General features: G+C 37.2%; 1 protein-coding gene across 1 annotated transcript; it reads right to left on the bottom strand.

Moving 5' to 3' along the window:
* Positions 1–1,759: 1,759 nt before the first annotated feature.
* Positions 1,760–22,610, bottom strand: c1ql4a (complement component 1, q subcomponent-like 4). The gene is made up of 2 exons (XM_055189179.2): positions 21,926–22,610; positions 1,760–2,229 (listed from the first exon to the last, which is right to left on the bottom strand). The coding sequence occupies exons 1-2, from the start codon at positions 22,466–22,468 to the stop codon at positions 2,050–2,052; spliced, it is 723 nt and encodes a 240-aa protein (XP_055045154.1). The 5' UTR covers positions 22,469–22,610; the 3' UTR covers positions 1,760–2,049.
* Positions 22,611–23,657: the final 1,047 nt, after the last annotated feature.

A 23,657-nucleotide genomic window follows, 5' to 3' on the forward strand; every position in this document is an offset into this window, starting at 1 on the left:
TCAGACAATGTTGTTGTTTTTGCTTCGCCTGCCTTTTCATTCATAATGGTTTTGTGTTCCAGACATTGAGTGTATTATTTATTTGGAAAATGTTTTTCATATTTCTGTGTATTTAATTCTAGTGTTTTAGCATGCGTTTGCAGAGGCGGACACTACAGAAGTATTTTTACTTTCTACATAAAAGTCAATTTTTAAGTATTCGTATTGTATCAGTTTTTTTTTTTTTTTTTGGAAAACATACACTCCAAAGCATATTATCATAATTTTTACTCCACTACATTTTTATAATTTCAAGTTTTTAGTTTATATTTAATATTTAAGTACAGTAAACATCTAGTATTTTTTACTTTTACTTAAGTAAAAAGTACTTTCGTACACAATTTTAATGTAATTAGGTATTAAATCAATTTTAATATGCAATATAAAAAAATACACAGTATGATTCTATGCTTTAGAAAATGTGATTTTTTCCCCCCGAAACAATCACTGTGATAAAGCACAGATGCTTGGAAATTTACTTAAAATACTCAAGTAGTGTCCACCTCTGCGTAAATGTTACATAAAAATGAAGCAGAGATGTTTGAATATTGTTTATTTATGAATTGTTTATCAATAGGGAATGTTTTTATTTGTTTTGACATGTTATCAGCGTATTTGCACATGGCTTGACTTGTGTCAGCAACTGTTTCTGTTTAAATGTTAAATTATAAGAATGATATATTATGTGTATATAAGTTTATAAAATCATAGTTACATGTAGACGTTTTTAAGGATGTGTGCTGTTTTTTATCACTTTTATCAAGTAAAAGCCTTGTATATTGTATATATGTTTTTTCATTTATTGACAAACAAAATCTATACTTTGCAAATTAACTAACATAAAAAAGTAATAATGAAATTATAAATATATATATATATATATTTATAATATAATATAAATAAATAAATTATATAATATAAATATATTTTATAATAATAATATGCTTAAAATAAAATTAAAAAAATAAACAATTAATACATTTATGTAAAAATATAAACTTTATAAATGAATTTAAAATGATATTAATTTTGATTTCAAAACAGGAGTTTTAGATTTTAATTAATTAGGATCAATTAAAGTTTCCTAAATTATAACATAACCTCTCTAGTGAGATAAAACATCTTAGCCTTAAATAGAAATAAAAGTCATATTTAGTTTTATGTTAAAACATTTTGTTTAGAAAGAGGTAAGTTTTGTATTAATAAATAAATTGTATTGGATTAAAAGGAAGGGTCTACTCAGTCCAGCTCAATATATTAATAGTTTGGTCTGGGCCACGTTATTTACACATATCGGAAATCCATCCTTTTGCTATGGTGAGCCGTTGGGTGTTTCATTTCTATTTGCAAAAGTCATATTTCCGATTCCACGCATGCATCCAAAAGAGTGACTTTAAATGAATTGAACAAGAGGACTTAGATTATTTACTTGCCCTGTGCAGTGTGCACCTGCTACGCTACGTCTGTGCTATGCTTATTGGACTGGCTGTCCGAATGGTGATGAGTACATTTAAGAACCGGTTTAGTCTGTCCCAAGCCCAGCCATGTGTAAATGCATCTGTACATCATAAACCATGTTAACTAAAGTAGATTCTGAATGCAGTCTCATTTCAGTGAATCGTAGTGACTGATTCTGACAGATACACAAAATGTAAAGACAAGTACACTAACAAGCACACAATGTAATGCATAAAAATTCGACAGCGTGTCAGAATAGATATAGACATTTATATATATGCATTTTAATTTTGGGAAGTTCTCTTTGTATTAGATTGAAGATTATAATTTACACACAATACAAACAGCGTGTCAGGAATCCACCTGCTTTATGAAGGTAGGCTATAGTTTAATTGTTCCCATCTGTGAAGCCCTTGTACTCCATTACTTGTCCGTTTCTTTCAAGCCCGTTGAGCGTGTGGGTAATTGCATGTGTGTATTTAAATGTGTGTGTGTTTATGCACAGTACTTCATATGTGTGTATAGAGCAGCATTACGGAGAAACCGAGCAGGTCAGTCGGGGTAAATGAGGAAGCCGGAGAACGTGCTGTATTTGTTGGTGTTTCCGCCGTGGACTTTCCCTCCGTCCAGCTGCACACACACCTCGTCTCCCACGTCTAAATGCAGGATCACGCTGTTGGAGGCGTAGTCATAATTCTGATCGGCATCCTGGGCGATAGCGCTGGCCCTCACCTGTCACACACGGAAAAATGAAGGCACGGTTAGAGGAAGGACGCAGAGCGGCTTAACTCTATTGTCCCTCACAACAAGGGTCAACGCTGTATTGGGCCAATTTTTTTTATGTCCTTAATATTACTGTATAGTCTGAAAAACTCATAAGAAAGTCTCATTGGAGACTTTCAGTTTCTATTAATTTTCTAATAAAAATTATCTGGAATTATTAATTACTGGTGTGAGAATACTAGTGTTGGGTAAGTTACTCAAAAAATTAATTAATAACTAGTTAATAATTACATTTTCAATCATGTAATTAGATTAATGTACAAATTACTCTCTACAAAAAATGACTACAGTTTATACACAGTATTTAGTTCAATTACATCAGGCGTAAACCGCACACCTAACTTGTCAAAACTATAAAAAATATGCTCCAGAGCAATGTTTGTAGTTACTGTGGTATAAGCGAAATAATTGATGATGGGCCGTTGAATTATAAGAAAATTATTTAAGTGGGTGTGCATTATTTTATAGTAATTTAAAGGACCGGAGTCAATTATTCCGCTTATACCACGGTTATCACAAACATTGCTCTGGTGCATATTTTTAAGACAAGTTAGGTATGCGGTTTACGTAAGCAATAAGGTACAAGAGGCTGTGCTGTATCATGAATAAGTAACGGCTGAACGGCATTGTTACCGTGGGTTCACACCAGCCGCGTTTGAGGGTTCAAATTCGTGTCTATCGCGTCTAGTTTGCCACTTGAACATTTTGAGTTTACTCACTTCATTCGCGTGTGAAATTCTAGTCATCGAGACATTCACGCGGAAATTCGCGTCATGGGAGGAGTTTTGCTTCCTGTAATCACGTCACTACTAGAGCAAGCTCCTAATTGATTCAAATTTCACATTTTTCATCTCGCGTGAACTAGACACGCGAATGAGGCGGAATCGCGTGTACCAAATGCCTCATTCGTGCCGCGAGACCTCCACACGTGCGTCAACGCGTCTTCACATTGACTTAAAGGCGATCTAAGCAAATCTGTGAGACGTCACTTTTTGTTGATGTTTGAACTATTTTCAAACGAACGGAGCGTAGCTAACTCCTCCCCCTCCCTTCCGTGCTTTCATGAACGCGCCCAACCCCCACCCCCAAATGCTTCTTGTCGTTTATTGCCTGGAACAATTTGTTATGTTTCGTGGTGCTAGGTTTGGCCACTGTGTGTTTTTTTGCGGTTTGTGGATTCTGGGCTGTCTACAGAGATTTTTTTTACAGCAAGCAGAAAATGGTTACCACACAATATTAAAGTAAAAAAATGTATTAGTGCAACTTTCATGAAGTTAAATCAATAAAAACATTCCTTCTGCTAGAAAAAAAATTGTCCCTGACCGTGAACAACAACATTCCAATGTGTAATATGCATAAAAGCTCAAATAAAAACAACAAACCAATACGTGTGGTTGCTAAGGGCGCAGTGATAAACCATTGGGTGAATCGGTCGCAGCTGTGTTTTAACGTGAATAAAGCACAGCTACTGACCAATAAGAATCAAGAATTGGAACTAACCGTTTTATAAAGAAAAATAATGAACAATAAAAAAATAATCAACAATGAAGAATATAATTCTTATATTGACATCATTCAACCGGGAAGTAGGGCTGTAGTCCAAACCGGCCGTTCGCTGTAGGCTTTGAAGGGGGACTTCTTTTAAAGAAAATATATCGCTTGGCATTGAACTTTATCATATTGCAGGTATTATTTATGCTCTTACACCAACCTTACACACCAAGTAAAGTTAGAAAAATTGAATCAGGAAAACATGACCTTTAAGAAATACCAGTTCCGCTACACGCCACATTGATTTTTCAGCAAAGTCCTCTAAGTGCATGGACGATGAATTGGATGAACGATGGCACGTGAAACAATTGTGGAACACAGTACTTGCTCCTTAATAAACCCAAATGTGGCAGTCACATGGATCACAGCGTCCCCTAATGTGTGCCTCCGTTTCTTCATTTTTACATTCTAACTTTTACAAGTTGTAATGTTTCTAGTTGCATCTTCAGTGATTTTGCAACAGTTTACTGTATGCCTTGTCCAAAGAAGTGGATTGTGTTACCAATGAAATGACTAAAGGGACATTTGTGAAAATAAGGCATTTCAATTACTTACTAATAACCTTTAAATTGCCATTAAAGTGAATTACTGAACTGAAACATAAGAGCCTGATAAAAAATGCCCATTTACCAAAAACATGCCTTACGCACTTAAACAGATATCTTAACATGCAGATGCTCTGTTGGCATCAAAGAAGCCCTGTTTTTCATCTCTATGGTAATGGAATGGAGTCATTATTAAATGATACTCAGATAAAGGCCAGTCAGGTTAACCAGACGGAGCTGCAGGTAAACGTGTTATGCTATTTTACTCAAACCTGTAAAATAAGCTTGATATGAGGTATGCACACTACACACTATGTCCTTTCCTTGTATTGACCTGTTGAATTTAATTTCAAGTGCACGTATCGTGCAATCCACGATGAGACTGTTTACCAGAGACATGGACTCATTTAAATTCTGCTTGAGAGATCTGCTATATTGACTCCCAGCAGTGGATCTGAAACTTGTTTGTTAACATTTTAAATTGGGCTTAGTCATGTGGTCAAGCAGACGTACATTTCTGAATAGAGATGCAATTAAGAAGGTTTTTATTTTTAATAAACCAGAAAAAAACATTGTGCACTTTACATCTTTCACAAGTAGTAAGTCTTATGTCTCTGTCAGCATTTTGCTTAAGTATTAAAAACAAAAAACAAATACAAATGCAAGCTCCTGCCAGTCAGGTGACAGACATTGATGGTCTGGCATTTCGTTCAGCCATGTTATAGCCAATCAATCTCTGTCAGACATGCGGAGCGTTTCTACCATACTCTATTCTAGGAATAAAAATTACATGCATAGTAAACATCCTTATATACAGCTTATCAAATCCCTCTTGGTTTATTAGCTGCAACATGAAAGACGTATAAAAACCTGACCCTAGACAAAGATAAACTCCCTCTTAACATCCATAATCTAATATCCACTCGATTACCATTACTGCGATACTGTCAACATCCGCACAGCATCCTGAGTGGTGACTATTATCATTATCATAGCAATTTTGCATTGCAGAAATCCTACATACTAGCCATTTGCGATATTAAGTAGGGGTGCGCGGGGCAAAAACTAATGCGGGGTTAGTTGTAACACGGACTGTTTACATTGTTGCACAAGGTTGAGCGTTTTGTTTTTCCGGTATTTCTTTCACGCTGCCAAAAGACAATCTCCCGCAAATTATTAGAAATCTATATAGTTTTTTTTCAGAGAGTTATTGATGAACGAGTGTTTTGGGGGCATGTCAGTAAATTTTTTCATCATATGTTTTTTTCAGTTTCTAAGTTGGGTGTGTAAGAAACCAAATCCAGTGGATATCACTTGAAGTATTGGTTTATACCTTTTTTTTAATAATTTTTGATTTTTAAACCATTGTCGCCTGGCATTAGGGTAAGAGTTTGTTTAGGTAAGGATGTCATTTTATGTAAATCTAACCCTAAACCGAAGCGACAATGGTAAGAAAATAGGACAAAACTGTCAGGAATTTGGAACGGAGAGAACCCAAACGCAGACACGGATACAAAATAATAATTTATTAAATACAAAAACAGAAAACAAAAACCCACGAGGGGGCAAACAAACAGATCAAAACACTAAAACTAGAACTACACTAAACATAACATATAAACCAAAACACTAAACATTAAACAAAACACACTGAACTGAACTGAACTGAACACAATGGCTGTTTCTCAATATGCGTTCTTCAGCGATCTTGCGTCCTCGTGTCCTCGCTCTACGTCATCATTAACGGTCGAAGTTCATTCCAATTCTCAAGAACGCAAGGACAGAGGACGCATGAAAATACCCGGATGTGTTCTTGATATCGAGGATGCATCGAGTGCAGACTTGCTGAAATCGCTTTACGCCCCAGAAGTCATTGCGGCAAAACTTCCGAGTTCGTTCTTCCAAGGTCGCCTGGCAAGACCGATCTCCACGAGGACGCAAGTCCGTTCTTTGCGTTCTTGGAATTGAGAAACAGCCTATGACTGGCTGAAACAACAGACAAACCCGTACTGAACAACACACACAAGGACTCTTAAATAGGGAGAAAGTAAATGACATACACCTGGAACTAATTACAAGTAAGGGATCGGGGAAAAAGTGACGAGACCCGGGAAATGCGTGGTCAGAATAAATCAATACAAAAACCACGCATCTCCCACATGAAACATTGTACTGTCAGAACCTGTTCTGACAAAAACAGTTGAGTAACAAATGCGTGGCAGTGACACGTTCACAGAAATACGTAACAAGTTCACGCAAAAAAACGTATCAGTGTCACGGAAAACACTCACAAAATTACGTGACTATAGGAATGTAATTTCGTGATAATGGGCTGGCCTAAAAATATTTTGACCCAGCGGGTTAATTGTAACGCTGTGTTACAACTAACCCTTCAGCACTTACGATATGAAAACTGCTAACGTTAGCGTAATTCTTGCATCATTCTCGTTGTTTTAAATAGGCTAGACACAAATGATTGCTGGCTTCCAACAAAATAAATGTGTCTGTCTTATCAAAAATCGTGTGTCAAATTTATTTTTGTTCATATCTTTAATATTGATTGAATAAGGTCAAAGGTCAAAAAACGTCATAGATTAAAATCATAATTAAATGAATGGCTAAAATCAGACTTTGATGCTCATTATCTCAGATTTAGATTTTAAAACTGTAGTATGGTTATTACAGATGGCTCACATATAAAAAAAAACATTTTGTCATAACTGTGCTGCTTTTTCTCACATATTTACACTCTAAAAAACAAACGGTGCTATATAGCACCAAAACAGTTGCTTTGGATCGTAACGATAGAAGAACCATTTTTAGTGCCATATAGCACCGGTGAAGCACCAGTGAAGCACCAGTGAAGCACCTGTGTAGAACCATATAGTGCTATGTAGAACCATATAGTGCTATGTAGAACCATATGTGGTGCTATATGGCCCCTATATGGTTCTACACAGGTGCTTCACTGGTGCTTTCACTGGTGCTTCACTGGTTCTTCACCGGTGCTATATGGCACTAAAATGGTTCTTCTATCGTTACGATCCAAAGCAATTGTTTTGGTGCTATATAGCACCGTTTGTTTTTTTAGAGTGTAGACATTTGTATCCATTTATAAATGAACTATTGTTAGAAAAGGGCTGGATGAATGAATACAGTGTGGATAGCTGTCTATTATAGACAGATATATAAACAATATCTACTTCAAGTATAGACAAAAAAAGTATTGACATTTTTGCTGCAAACTTAATTTTTAGCAAGTGTTACAACTAACCCCCTGCCTGTTACAATGAACCCCACCTATGGGGTAAGTTGTAACATTTGCACTTCTGTCACATAATTGGTGTAATTGTCCAAGAATGGTAAGTAATAGAAACAAACTTCATTTGTAGCAGAGATGTGTGTGTTGCTTGTGTAAAAATATAATTAATCAAACTCAAATATTTTTTGAACGATTGAGCCAAAGCCAAAGCGTTAGGTTGTGTCCAGCTCTCCCCTACATTTTCAGTGTATAAAGCTTTAAAACCGAAAAAATACAAAAATATAAGAGACAAACTGTACTGTTTCACCTGAAGGTATCTATTTGTTGTGTTGAAGCTTTATGTGTGAAACATTTCTTGCCTCGGTGTAGCCAGAACCAAACTGTTAAAATTGTGCTGGGTTGCCAGTCTCTTGAGAAACCTTCTTTCCTGACTGCATCTCACATAAAAATAAACTGCAGCAACTCTCTCACATCTAGATGGTATAGCTATACTCTATTACTCATAATACAGGCATCTGCAGAATGGCCAGGTCAATCATTTGTATATTGAGTGGGTGAACATACCGTTCGGCATGCATCATTGAATACCGATCTGTGTTATTATGATGTGTTTTTTATAGATGGTCAAGATTTATCAGCTCAGAATTTTTCTGATGTATAGGTATGAGAATTTAAAGGCATTTCATTCTGATTTCATTGAGGATGTAATATAAACCCAGAACAAGTCATCAATTGATGCGATCAATACGCCATGTGCATCATTTTTACGTCTGACAGTGATGGCTTGGCCTCCTCTTCGGATCGACACAGAGCGCATGTCATTCTCCTCATTATTTTGGCTAACTGGGCAAAGGGGCAGTCTTCCCTCAGGCGTACTCCGACGTTCGATATGAAATTGTGAGCGGTCACTTTAATTAGCGGACATCCAACGCGGAACATTTAAGACCTCTCCACCCTCCCATTGATTCATGTCTTGGATTTTCGGGATCAGTTTCATTGTATCTGAACGACAGGAGGAACACCTGGGGCTTGGGTGTCTCTCGCCAAGTGCGCTTGTTAGATGTTTCCCATATCTGGGGTGTATAAAAGTGATATGAAAGCTTATCTTAAATAGAGAGAGAGCCGTCGTAGGATTAGTTGACTGCGGTGAAGATGGATATTGACGTGAGCAGACTTCTTGTGAATCGCCACGCTGACTTGATCTCAAGCAAGGACCCTCGGGCCTGCCGGAAGGCTTTTGCTTTTTTTTCATTTCAGGAGCCCGAATAAATAGAGTGTGTGTGGGGGGGTCCGGCTGCAAAGGCATTTTGTACATAAGCAGAGGTGTGTGCTGGGAGAAAGACAAGGGTAGAGGAGAAAGGCGAGGGGGGTAGAAAGGGGGGTTAGGATAACAGGCTGAAATAAGGCTATTTTGTGAGAGTGTGGAAATGTGAGGGTATATGAAGTCTTGTTTTTATCAGTGGGGCTGTGCTCCAGAGGTAATAAAACTGACAGGATTCATTCCCGTTGATATACAGACCTCTTAGAGCGGAGACAATGGAAAACTAGCTCTTAAACTTACCTAAGGGACCAAGCGGTAGAAGGGGAAGGAGAAGACTAAACAAAAATTGAACATTTATTGAATAGCTCCTCGAAGGGAGACTAAAATCCGTTCGGCATTCTTCGGATAGTTATGTTTAATTGGCATACAGTACGAGCTTGGAATTTAATACTAATGGCGCGTGAGCACACCAGGACATCTGTTACAAGCTTTTTTTGTTTGGGGTGAACACCCGTGTTGATGATCATCGTTTCAAGCCTTGTGTGAAAATAAACGTTTACGAATGACCCGCATGGTTTTATGCATTTGACAGACGCTTTTATCTAGGGATCCATGATAGGAGAAATTTTTTACAGATACTGATAATTAAGTCCTCATAATGGCCGATTCCAATACAGATACCGATAACCAATAAGTTTATATTTTATATGCTACTATAATTTTCATACATACGTGTTGTCCATTGTTGTCGAAATTATGAATGTGTGTGGCAACCAAATTATACAAGTCAGGGAAGAAAACATCAGAGAAAAAACCCGAATCCTCTACCATGGAGAAAGGTTAGTCTTTGAGTATTATTCGATTTTTACGCCAGTTTCACACCACAAGCGTTTTATTCAGCGCCCATGTAAACAAGATAAAGCACGCACACAAGCACGCATGAGCAGCGCGTGCTAACGTGGCAGGATAGGCGCTGAAGCAGCAGTGCTGCGATCGTTTCGGCGTCGACTCTGCGCTGGTCAGGCTCAATTAACGTAACAGTGCATTGTTTATGGTTTAAATGATCGTGGATTGACGCGAAAAATTAAACTGCACAGTATGCGCTGCTCACGCTTGCGGTGTGACACAAACATAGGCTTCGTTTTTTATTTTTTATTTTTATTAGACAAAGTAGGCTTCGTGCTAACAATGGCTTCTTTGCAGTGATGAAGACCTTTCAAGTGAGATATGATTGGTTGTATTAACTTGACACCTTTTTTCCTCCTTGCTGCACATGTTTTGCAAATAGCCAAAGCATTATCATCCACTGCCACGAGAAACACTTCCAGACCGGAGAAGTTGTTTGTTTACAGACGATGACGTAATGAGCGCGACCGTTTAAGCTGCAGTCACTCAGCGGATAAATCAGACTGATTCATTGATTTAGGACACGTACTTTATCGGATGTAGTTATCGGATTTCGGTCATTTATCGGATCGACAAAAATTACGCAATTTTTACCAATATCGGCCGATAAATTATCCATCCGATAAATATCATGCATTCCTACTTTTATCTAAAGTGACATACAGTACATTCAAAATAGATTTTAATCAGTATGTGGGTTACCTGGGAATCGAACCCATGACCTTTATACCAATCGAGGAACTACAGTATGAATGCAAGCTTAACTAATCTGTAATAATCGGTCTATAAGACTTCCCTTATGAATATTTAACAATACGACTCCTCTACAATTAAGGATTACCACAATTACAGAATACCAAAGAAACTTATTATATTTCTGCTGAACTATGGACATATCGCTGCTCTGGAGACTTTTATTAGTACAGGTGCTGGTCATTAACAGACAGGCAATGGCATTTTTAACACTGGCGTGTGAAAGAGCTCGACCTTTCGGAGGTCTATTAAAAGAGCGTGTGACAGGTGAAAAAGAGAAAAAGAAACGGTGGAACGATTAACCAACAGAGAGGATGGTGTAGTGTAGATAAGTTTACTTTGAACAGGGGATTTGGCTAAGGATACTTGGAAACCTACACTGGGAACACAGGAGTATAAATTAAAAGATTAACAGCACGAGTTAGTGACAGGAGAGAAGACGTGTAGCCGTTAAATCAGGGATGACATACAACCCCGGTGTCATATTTTGACTCGAGCTCACATTAGCATTAAGACAAACAAGCCATTATTTAAGAGGCACAGAAACCATAAAACGCCACCAGTAATGTAAACACAATAATAACAAATGTATTTAAATGCTGGAGAGCAAATCTAGACAGGTAAAAATGTGACTATGGTATTATAACATGGTCCTTTTTACTCTATATATTAATATAATTGAATTTTAGCAGATGCTGTGATGCGTTGACTAAATGTTTAGACACAGAGATCACATTTCAACGCAAGTCTTCCTGAGTGGGCAATGTAGCAAATTAATTACAAGAAATATTAAAATGATCTCAATTAATATTTAAGAGGGCATTATTATGAATCCTTCCCATCGGGCACTGAACAAATGAATTGTTGTAACATTCCTCAACATTCATTCTTAAATTTTAAAGGATATGAAAAACAAATTAAAAAACACTGATCACAAGGATGGTGGTTTGTTGCAATTAAAACTCAATTGTGCTTTCCTCTGCACTAAATGGCAGTGCTGTGGTCGGATAGTGCAGATTAAGGGGTGGTATTATTATAATAAGAGCTCCTTGTGACATCATAAGGAGAGCCAAATTTCAACGACCTATTTTTTTCAAGTGCTTGTAGAGAATGGTTTACCAAAACTAAGTTACTGCGTTGATCTTTTTCACATTTTCTTGGTTTATAGAAGCACTGGGGACCCAATCATAGCACTTAAACATGGAAAAAGTCAGATTTAATAAAACAGTGTATAAGAAAAATAAAATAAAAAATGTATTCTTCTCTGTTTGAAAATATACAGCTGCACAACATGCAAGCAAAAAAGCTTCTTTACCAAGAAGAAGGGTCATATCAGACCATACCGATAGACGATATGTTACACTAGACCACAAAACCTGTCATAATGGTCATTTCTTTTTTAATTAAGTTAATTATATAAAAGCTGTATAAATAAGTACTACATTGATGTACCATATTTGATTTGTTAAGAAAGGTCGATATTTGGTCGATATACAACTATTTTAAAATCTGGAATCTGAGGGTGCCAACAAATCGAAATTTGAGAAAATCGGCTTCACTCTAAAAATGGCTGGGTTATTTTTTACCCATAATGGGTAAATATTGGACAGAACACGTGGTGGGTTAAAAATTGACCCAATGTTGGGTTATTTTAACCCAACTGCTGGGTTATTATACCCCATGGTTGCATAACAACAACCCAACATTGGGTAATTTTTAACCAAGCACAAGGTAATTTTTAACCTAGCATGTGTTCTGTCCAATATTTACCCATTATAGGTCAAAAGTAACCCAGCCATTTTTAGAGTGTTTAAAGTTGTCCAAATGAAGTCCTAGCAACACATATTACAAATGATGAATACATTTGTGATATATTTACAGTAGAGAATTTACTAAATATCTTCATGGAACATGATCTTTACTCAATATCCTAATGATTTTTGGCTTAAAAAAATCAATAATCTGAACCTATACAATGTATTGTTGGCTATACATGTGCGACTTATGACTGGTTTTGTGATCCAGGGTCACATATTATCTCATTCTGTATCCCGCTGGGAAAAAAATTCAAATATACTACCAAAACACAATATACTGCCCAGCCCTAAATCACACTGAAATCAATGCAATTTTGCAATAATGACATTATATGTGACGCTGTTTGTGAAAACCCAGTTAAAGTCATTTTTTTGTGATTTTTTTTTACTGTTGTCTACATAACATTATCCAACATAATGTAAAGAACCTTATGTGAAAATACAGCAAAATAGGGTGAACTATAAATCCGATGCGGTCAAAAATTAGGGTGCACCTAACTTTTGTGCTGGTGCACCTAAGAAAAAATGTTAGGCGCACCAGTGCAACCATTGCAAAAAGTTAGTGTAGAGCCCTGATAAAACTTAGATAACTTTAAATTGACTAAGACCATGTCAAAAATTAAAGGGGACACAATAATTTTTTAAGATGTCAAATAAATCTTTGGTGTCCCCAGAGCACATATGTGAAGTTTTAGCTCAAAATACCAAATAGATCATTTATTATAACATGTTAAAATTGACACTTTGTAGGTGTGTGCAAAAATGTGCCATTTTGGTTGTGTCCTGTAAAATTCAAATGAGCGGATGAAATGCAAACACTGACCGCAATGATGGTGGTTTGAAGCAATTCAAACTCAATTGTGCTGAGACTTATTTTCTCTCTCTTTCTCTTTGTACTAAATGGCAGTGCTGTGATTGGATGGTGCAGATTAAGGGGTGGTATTATTATAATAAGAGCTCCTTATGACATCATAAGGAGAGACACATTTCAATGACCTATTTTTTCACGTGCTTGTAGAGAATGGTTTACCAAAACTAAGTTACTGGGTTGATCTTTTTCACATTTCTATGTTGATAGAAGCACTGGGGACCCAATCATAGCACTTAAACATTGAAAAAGTCAGATTTAAATGGCCTCTTTAAATCAATATGAAATCAGTGATCTTATAAGACTTTGGCATGGTTTCCACAGACAGATTACCTAACTCGTAAAGCTTTACATATGTAGTATTCTGTATAAAAATAATCACCATTTTAATCATTTTAATAATAAAGCTTAACAATATCCAGTATCAAGTAAACTCTACTAAAGGAGCATAATAATGTTTTTGGAAACACTGTGAAAGGGCATTAACTCACAGACCGTTTAACAGTGACAATTTCACAAAACTCTTGGGACTCTTTAGCCACACGGTTTGAGGTCCAGCAATGAGCGGACCATCACCAGTCAGTATCAGGAGACCAGCTATCACAAGCCATCAAAACCACAGCACAATGATCTAGCAGATGGTCACACATGCCCAAAACTAGGTAGAGCAACATGCATGCCATGCTCTGGGGGATACCTACAGTATGATACTTCTCTCTATTAATTAGCATCATAACATTCATATACAGTCATAATTAGCAAACAAACGTTAGTGTCAGGATTCAGTCTTTTTTTTTAAATTTCAAGCCGCCTTGTTAACCTGTCAAGCTTTGACATGTTTGGTGGCTCTCCATCTGCCTAAAGCTCTGTATTCATTCGTAAGCCTCCCTGAAGTCTCGTCTCTCTGCCCACTGTCTGCAGCTTTCTATTAAGCCATCTATCTTCCTTCCCTCCCCTGATCGTTCTGTCAACCAGCATGGATGATTCCTCCATGCTCTTAACTGTCATGGCTACCCCCTGTGTCCTTCTCTTAGTCTATATCACAATTCACTTGTACACTTCTGCTTGTGGACCGCACACTCGCCCACTGGGGTGCCTTATTGAACATGGCCTCCAGAATGAAGATACAGGATGACACTGTCAAAACTTATTTTCAGGAAGAATCAAGGTGCTAAAAAATTTAATTATGATATATTTTAGCACTTACTTTCTTATTTTCTATATGTGTGGTTCCTTAAAACTTTGTTTTCGTAAAATAACTTTGGGTTGAGTGCATACCTGTGGGTTTATAGTGTACGGATGGGTGGTAAAAATCAATCTTATCAATATTTTAAAAATAAATAAATAAATAAATAAAAATTTGTTTTTGCAATATTTTATAACATTCTTATAAAAGGAATCCTTACACATAGGAATCAATCCATATTTCGTTACATTTTTTCTTTTTTCCAGAATAATAAGATGACTGTCAATCACAGAGAGTCTGTAAGGATGTGAAACCTTTGAATATTTCTATTTGACCAAAAATATTGCACAAAAATCAAAATGACTAAAAATTACAATATATCATAATTATACTTCAATACAGGGGCATCATGCACCAGGTTTTTAAGGGGGCAAAGTGTGCACAGCTTACAGAAATTTGTGCATGATATAAAAAAATATGACAGCGTTCAGCCTTTTCCTTGGCACTCCCACTTACATTTCTAATAATTTGAGCCATCCTGCCTTAATGTAAAACTACCAAAATAAATGTGTTGACTAACTTATATGTCAAATACAAGTATATCTATTAATTCAATCAGAATAATGACATATTGGCATCATATTTACATCTGAAATTGCACGTTTTGTTTATTTACGTTCTGTTTAAAGTAACAGTATGTAGGATTGTGGCCAAAACTGGTACTGCAATCACAAAACTTATGGCCAAAACTGGTAGTGCAATTACACAACTGGTGGCCAATACACAACATGACAACATAAACATCAGTTGAGGGCTGCAACTCAACTTTTTTAATGACAATATCCTGGCCGGACCACTGTTGTCAGTGATATAAGTATTTGAAATGAAAATGATTTCTTAATGTCTAGTGACATATCAGGGCCATTTTATGATTAATTGATATAAATTTCTTACATACTGTTCCTTTAATGACTTGTTTAATTGTGCCATAACTGCATTACGTTATAAAATTAATGTGATTTTAAATCCATAAAGTATATAAAACAATGAAAATGACAACAGTGATTGATTTTAATGCTCAATGCTTCAAAAGCAATAATGCTGTAACACTTATAGTTTTTTTCCCAACTTTTTTATTTTCATTGCAAATATTAAAAACGTTATAAAAAATATATAGGCTTTGTACCTAGATGAATCTAGAAATCTAGATAACCTCAAGACTGTCACATTTGAACCATTTTCTACACAGCAGAGGTTAACTAGTCTGCACATTATACTGTGGTTTAGAGATAGAGACAGAGCGCAGTTATGCTAATTTGAAAACCACCCCCACCTGGGGGAAACCAATCCAGCCGTCTCCATTGACTTTGTATTGCGATAGGCCGCCTCCTTGTCATTTCTGGCTTATAGCAAGAACAGAGTGGTGCCCGAGAGGCTGCTGTGTGACAAGATGTACAGCTAACAAGCTAAAAAACACAGAAATAAGTTTTTTATAAGCTGTCGAGCCGTAAAACTGAGCCTTTTAAGGAGAAAAAATTGGATCGCCGACTACGTTTCCCTCTAGTGGGCGCAGTTCTACTAATAGTAATACTATGAAAAGTTGCCTGTTTCCACTTTTGTGTCTTTAAGCGCTTGTTTTTCGGGGTCAACAGCTTATAAAAACGTATTTCTGGGTTTTTTGGCTTGTTAGCTGTACACCCTGTCACACTGCAGCTTTTGGGTATTATTCTGTTTTTTTGTTATAAGCCAGAAATGACAAGGAGGCAGCCTCTCACAATACAAAGTCAGTGGAGACGGATGGATTGTTTTCCCCCCGGTGGGCATGGTTTTCAGGTTATGATGCGTTGCGCTCTGTCTCTATGAGCGTTTCTGACGACGTTTTATTTATTCAGATTGCAAAATGCAGAAAGGACCCCACGACCACGCTCAGATGATGAAGATGACGTCTGCGCTGTTGGGTCTGCCTTCCTCATTAATTAAGTAACATGTAACACGATCAAAACTCTATCAAAATGTCGAAAATATCTAAAAAGTGACAAGGTTGCCGCCCAGAACTGATAATATTGTGTATATTAAACATATATACAGACAAGTAAACGATTAATGGACATTTTTTTGATTTGGAGGTTGCATGCAAAATCCAACTTGGCTCAAAAAACTTGAGGGGCCCGTGCCCCCTCAGTTTGAATGGGCATGACGCCTCTGGTTCAATATATACTTAATTTCAAGAATTACAATGTTATGGTAATCATGATTTAGATATAGTATAATTGTCTAGTCTTGGTATAATTGAAAAGCTTGGAAGTAACAGATCTAGTTATAGGTTAGATTACTGGGAAACCTTAGCTCTGAGAACCTGTCCTGTTCAATCTATATGGCTATATAGTTTTGTCAGGATTCAAAAATAACCTTTTACAAATTAACATAAAACCCCTAATCCCAACGGACCATTGTCTGCTTTTAAATGACACTTCTGAGAATTCCAGTCTCACAGCATCTGTCAAAAAAATCTAGCATTTTCACTTTTGAATGCTCTGTACTTCTCAATATTTAGCTGCATGTTTCTGCATCCTATGGGCTCTTTAAAAACCTACGGTGGTGCCCAAAAGTCAGAGAACGCCAGTGAAAATGCGTCTTTGGTTTGCATTGTTGGTCAATGTCATAAATTTGCTTGAAATATCCTAAAATAGCCTTAATAGCTTTTTATGTTGTTGTTCTTTAAAAAAAGTTTAAAGTCCCCATGTGTCCTACCTGTCAAGCCTTCTGTTTTCCCGGGATTCTCGGGTTTTAGCTAAATTCTGCAGGACAACGGCCCTCCAGAACCGATCCCTGCTCTGGTCTAACCTGTTAACATCAGCGCTAAAAATTTAGTGCTGCAAACGCGTAGTTCATGCATGCATTGTGTGAGACCAGACTTATGTGTCTGAAACTGACGAATGTAGAATCTATTTACATGTATCTATATGGTCCGAGATGGTGCGAAAGAGTGGAGGCGGGAACTTATTAACATATTCATAACTAGTGCTGGGCGATGATTCGATAACGATAATTTTACTGATATAAATTTTCCTGATAAAACGATAACGACAGTTCGATAAGTAATCGATAATGTTTACGCACTTTGCGTACTGTTGCGCAAGCACTTCCGAATGCGGCACGCGCTCTTTGTTTACAATCACAGTGTCATTTAGACTTCAAGGAGTTGAGTAAGATGAGGCAAGTTATTCATTTATTAGTAGAGCCCTATGATTTTCGCGATGCGGATAACGCGGACGGAATCACGGAATCCAAATGCGCGGAAACATTTTCCTTTTGTGTAATGTTGGACGCACAAACAGGGTTCGTCAAAGCCCGGAACACAGCAGACAAAATAGGTACAGTATACTGTACTTTCTTTCAGCGTCTGCCTTGCGCTCGCAAACGTCCGCACAGCTTTAAAAGTATATTTACAGGACATTCACAAATTCAGGAAACTGAGGAAAAACAGCAGATCCACCACTGCAGTAGTACATACTGTATGAGTGTGCGCTCCCACAGCAAAACGTGACGCTCTTGACATCCATTTATCAGCGTGTATAGCTCGTATATGTATAACACACGCGTGATCCCTGAACTAAGTTTTCTTTCTTGTTTAAGTGAACATAAACAGCTGGATGTTACTTAGTATATTTATTTAAACTTAAAGCAGTCTGTCTTGGGTCTTAAAGTGACAGTAGTCTGTTGCTTTCTGTGTCAGAAATGTGTTGATTTTTATAACAAATATGCTTACATTTAATACAGATGCCTGAACATTAAAACAAGATTTTAGTATTTGTATTTGTCATGTTCCGAATAAAAAGTAGTTTAAAACCATAACTGTCTGGTTTCTACAATTTTCATTCAGGAGCAAAAATCTGCCTTTAAATTTGACAGGAATAAAGATTATCATAACATAATAATTATTGATATCGACTGATATGGAAAACATTTTCTTGATAATTATTTTGGCCATATCGCTCAGCCCTATTCATTCAGTCCCTCCAGAAAAACGTGATTGTACGATCGCACGATTTATTGCATAATCAGCCAAAGTCCGCATATTTATGCGGGGCCGCATTTTTTCCAAATACGATGCACTTTCGCCGCATTACAAACAGATTTTCGCGCACAAAATATGCGGGGCTTGCATGATTTTATAATCCCCACATTTTCGTAGCAAAAAGTCACATATATATTAGCAGAAAGTTGAAAAATTTTGCATTTACGTCACACAAGCGCAGCCGTGTCTTCTGTTGCCATGGGAACGTTATGAAGTGACGTGATTATGTGATGTGAACATCATTGCAGCTTTTGCAGGTTTCCGCAGTTTTTGCAAGTTTCCGCAATTTTCGCAAATTCCATCGCATAAATTGCATAAATATCCCGCATATTCCATCGCATTTTTTAAGAAAACGTGCCGCAAAATCGAGGATTTTTGCCAGCAACAATAACAAAAAAACTCAGCGTTTTTCTGGAAGGACTGTTCTATGGTCCGAGCTGTGCGGTTGGGTAGGGACAGGGCTAATACAGGTGCATATACAGATCTGTGTATACTGAATGATGCAAGGGTGTAGAGTTACATTTAAGCTGTTTTAAAGCATGAGAAATTAATGTCACACAAAAAATATTTTCCATATGCTGTTATGATGCTCGAAGATGAGTTTCAAGTGATAAAATTATCAACTACAGGGGGACTTTAAAAATACTACTCAAATGTTTGTACCGTACTGAATGACCTCATAGAGCAATTTACATATCAGAATGTCATTGCAAGTGGACTGTGTGTTTGTATGGTATCGTAGTTGCTTGGAAGTATCAAATAGATTTTTTGCAGCTTACTTGATACATCTCTCTAATATAGTAAGCGGTTACCAAACACATTTCTCTATTACATTACAGGCCCTGGTGAACAGTGAAGTGGGGCCACCTGATGTGCTCGAAATGGACTTAATTGAGTGACCGAAAAGATAATTAATGAGCAATCAATGGACATGCAATAGAGGGGGGCACGTACAACGTGCAGGGGATTCAATCTAAAAGTTATGAATGATTTAATAGAGGAAGCAGACCTGCATGACAATACAAAACTGTACATGACAGACAGAGGGCCGATTTAATCTGCTTTCACTCTGATCACCTTTACAGGTGGTCCTCTATATTAAGCAAGTGGTTTTCGTTTTACAATCGACAGCTTCATAAAACTAGGTTTTCTCTGCGGTTTAATACAAATAAACGTTTTATAGTTTGGTTTAAACTGTTCATAAAAGGATACGATCCTCTGTCAAATAAAAAGGTACAACAGTGCGTCTTGATCCACAAAGGTCACACAGTCCATTTAAAGCACTACAGATACATTTTTCACGTCTTGTCCATTTCCTGCCTTCGGTATTTAATTAATGTCAAGGGAATGAGCAACTGAATGTGGAAACTGTCAATTTTTTATGCATTCATTATTTATTTTGATGTGCAAACTGGCACTAGACCATACCGCAGCAAATCTGTCTGCTGAATCGTGTGACACATCCTAAGGTGAAAAGTGAGATGTAAATATGGTGTTTATTTTAGTTATTAAATTGTCAACATATCACAATAAATCTGCTTGCGCAGTTTGCACATACAGAAATGAACGCCATGGTTGTCCTCGTTTTCATGGTCACCCCTTGGGATTATTAAACATTCTTTGGCTAAAACAATAGATCGGTAAGCTAACAATTTCAATAGTTTATGCATGAATTTGTAGCATGTTGGTAATGAGTTTAAATTTAATATCAAGTCAAGAATAGTGGGGTCATAAGACAGAATATCCTTTTTTTCTATAGATATTTCTTAAAGGTATTTTAGTGATTACTAGCCAGAGATTCACAAACCACACACTCTTAACCATTTTTGGCTATATGGTTCTATAAAGAACCTTTAAATGCACAGAACCTTTCTGTTTCATAAAAGATTATTCGTAGTGGCAAAAGTTTCTACAGACTAAATAGGTAAGAAAGAAATGAAGAGCTTACATGCAAAAGCCGCTAAATGCCACCTACATCAAAAATGAAATAAAGATGAATGAGCCTAAATACAACCTGAATGTCGCAGTGACATGGATCACAGCAGCCCCTAATGTGTGGTTCAGTTTCTTTATTTTTTACATTCTAGCCGTTTCTCAATGCCAAGGAAGGACCCTCGAAAGCCAGAATTTTGAGGATGTTATGTCCTCGACATCCGTCAAAGGACTGTTCCAATGTCCCATAAATATCCCATATAAAGGAAGGATGCCTATGTGTACCTTTCGCAAGCTTTGCGCGCTGAAATCACCCACAATCCTATGCATGCAGGAACGAAAGTACACATTTTCATTGACGTAATGAATGACGCAATGACGTGCACTACTGTAGCTAGCTTGTTCCATTTCCATGTTCTTTGAATGCTATAGAGGAGCCTCGCCTAGCCTCTGAAGGAAGTGACTTGTAAGGACTAGTCCTGCCAAGGAAGTATCCTTGACATTGAGAAACGGCCTCTGACCTTAAAGGAACAGTATGTAGGATTGTGGCCAAAACTGGTACTGCAATCACACAACTGGTGGCCAATACACAAAATGACAACATAAACATCAGTTGAGGGCTGCACTTTTAAAATGACAATATCCTGGCCGGACCACTGTTGTGAGTGATATAAGTATTTGAAATGAAAATGATTTCTTAATGTATGGTGACATATCAGGGCCATTTTATGATTCATTGATATACATTTCTTACATACTGTTCCTTTAAAAATGTGCAATGTTTCTATTTGCATCTTTAGGGATTTTGAAAATGTTTACTTTGTCTACTCCAAATGAGACGTTTTTACAAAAAAGTTTGTATGTACTTAGAGGGTTTTGCAGCAAAAGATAGTCGAATTTGTTAAATATCAATGAAATGACTAATGTTACATTTGTTTAAAAAAGGGCATTTCAATTACTGACTAATAACACTGTCATTGCCATTAAAGTGAAATTACTGAAACTACACATAAAAAGCAATATAAAAAATGCTAATTTAATGCTATTTTAACTCCTCAAATGGTTATTTTAAGATCATTTGACTGATTGATTTTTTCTGGGGAACTAAAATGGTTTATCTATAGCATTGTTGTGAAGAGTCACTTGTAGCACCCTTATTTTCAGAGTGCAGAGAGCATTTCAATTTTGCTCTATTAAAACCCCAAATAAAAAACTTTTTCAATTTCTTTTTTATACATTTCGGTGGATGACTTTAGGTGACTTTTTGATACTGCTGAATGATATGTAATAGACTATAATTTAAAATGTATGGTTTTGGGGTCAATTAACTTGTCCTTTATTGATGGGGTATAGGTATTATATAAATTATAGGGATAAAAAAACTTAATAATATTTTTCCAAATGTAATTAAGGGCCACACAATTTAATAAACTAATAAATGGAGCCACATAATTCAATACAAGCACAAACAATTATCAAATCTTACCTGCCCATTTTTCTTGAGGTCTGCCCACATGCTGGTCCCATCGCCTCCTCTCATCAGAACATGGTATGTGAAGAAGTAGATGCCAGGTAGAGGGCATGTGAATTTGCCAGTGCTGGGCTCATAGTAGTTGCCAACATTGGTTACCACATCATCAAACTTGAGCACATCATTGCCTTCATGCTGCTTGCGTAGGCCTGCATAAAAAGCAATCTTAGGACTGTAGAATGATGGCACATAACCACCAGGGCCAGGACCCGGGGGCCCTTGCGGACCTGGCTTTCCTGGCTCTCCAGGTGGTCCTCGTGGACCGGGTGGTCCCGGGATCCCCTGGGGTCCCCGATAACCCGATTTTCCCCTCCGGTTTGGAAAATCAGGGGGTACTGGTGAAACAGCAGTTAGCTCCTGGCCCTGAGACGTTGTGTAGGGGTCACAAACCATCCGACAACTTCCCAGCATTTCATAATGGCTTCCTGCATTGCCAGTTCCTCCTCCCTTAGTGCTATGGACCAGTAAAGGGATGGCGACCAGTAGGATCAGAACCATGGCCACACCCACGCCCGCTCCTATGACACGCTTGCGGCGGCTGAGCCGGGAGGCAGCAAGCGTTAAAAAGTCCTCCTCTCCTTTGGGTGGAATGGTGCCCGCCAGCGTGAAAAGTCGAGTTGGAGAAAACTTGCTAAAGTGTAAAAAATGGTTTGGGAGTGTGAGTTTGGGTACACAAAGAAAAGACACACCACAGACGCCTATAGAAGGATATGGCCAATAGGGAGAAGAGTAATAGATGAATTTATGGATGAGACAAAGAGACCAAGAAGAGGACGATGCATACAGAAAGGAGCGGGTGCGAAGGGATTAGTGGTAGGACAGGATGGAAAGCGGACAAAAGATCTGGTAGAGAATGGAAAGGAACAGTGGAGGCTGCAACGGAAAGGTGCGGCACAGAAAACAATAAAGGATGGTTATAGGGTCACTAGATGCAAGAACATAAGGTAGCTCAAAAAAAATTCTAATAACAATCTTACATTACCTTATGGGTAATTGCTACCATATAATGTACAGAGTATTCTGTAATACGCAAGAAGCTATATAAGGCCCCTTTTTTTTGCATAAATGAACAATATTAACCTTTTTTTTGTTTTCCTACTTCAAGTTCTGTCCACTTAGGATTTCTTATAGGCAGTGGCAAGCTGGCAAATAAACAATTACAAAATTCAGCTCATAAAGGTTTATGCTTGCGTAACAAAATTCGGTCCAAAGCCAACGAAACACCTTATAGTTATGCCAAAAGCTCGCTTTAAAGTGTGATAATCTTTTATCCAATGTTCCACGTTTTTCTGGTGTGCTAAAATGCTCCCGCACAATGAAATCTGGGCGTGTGTTTGTCCAATGCCCTGCCTCAAAACCTGATGAGCCACAATGTATTGATCCTTGTGTATTATTATTTGTTTGTATAGATGTATGGAAAAATAGATGGGTGATCCTCTTCTGAAGGTGCTGGTGGGACTGGAAAAATCCAACTGGTGGAGGAAAAAATATAAATCTGTAATGGGATCTTAAATGCATGCAATTCAAAATATACTCAGTGTTACCTCAAACAGATCATTATATTTCTTTCCATTTGACAAAAACTGAATATGTTATTCAGTCTTGTGGTTAATACACTAACAAGACTTATTTTCTTAATATGCCTATATAATATTACTATAACCAAATGTAAACACACACCTTTACC

This window comes from Misgurnus anguillicaudatus, chromosome 13, assembly GCF_027580225.2.
Source record: "Misgurnus anguillicaudatus chromosome 13, ASM2758022v2, whole genome shotgun sequence".
Lineage (NCBI taxonomy): Eukaryota > Metazoa > Chordata > Actinopteri > Cypriniformes > Cobitidae > Misgurnus > Misgurnus anguillicaudatus.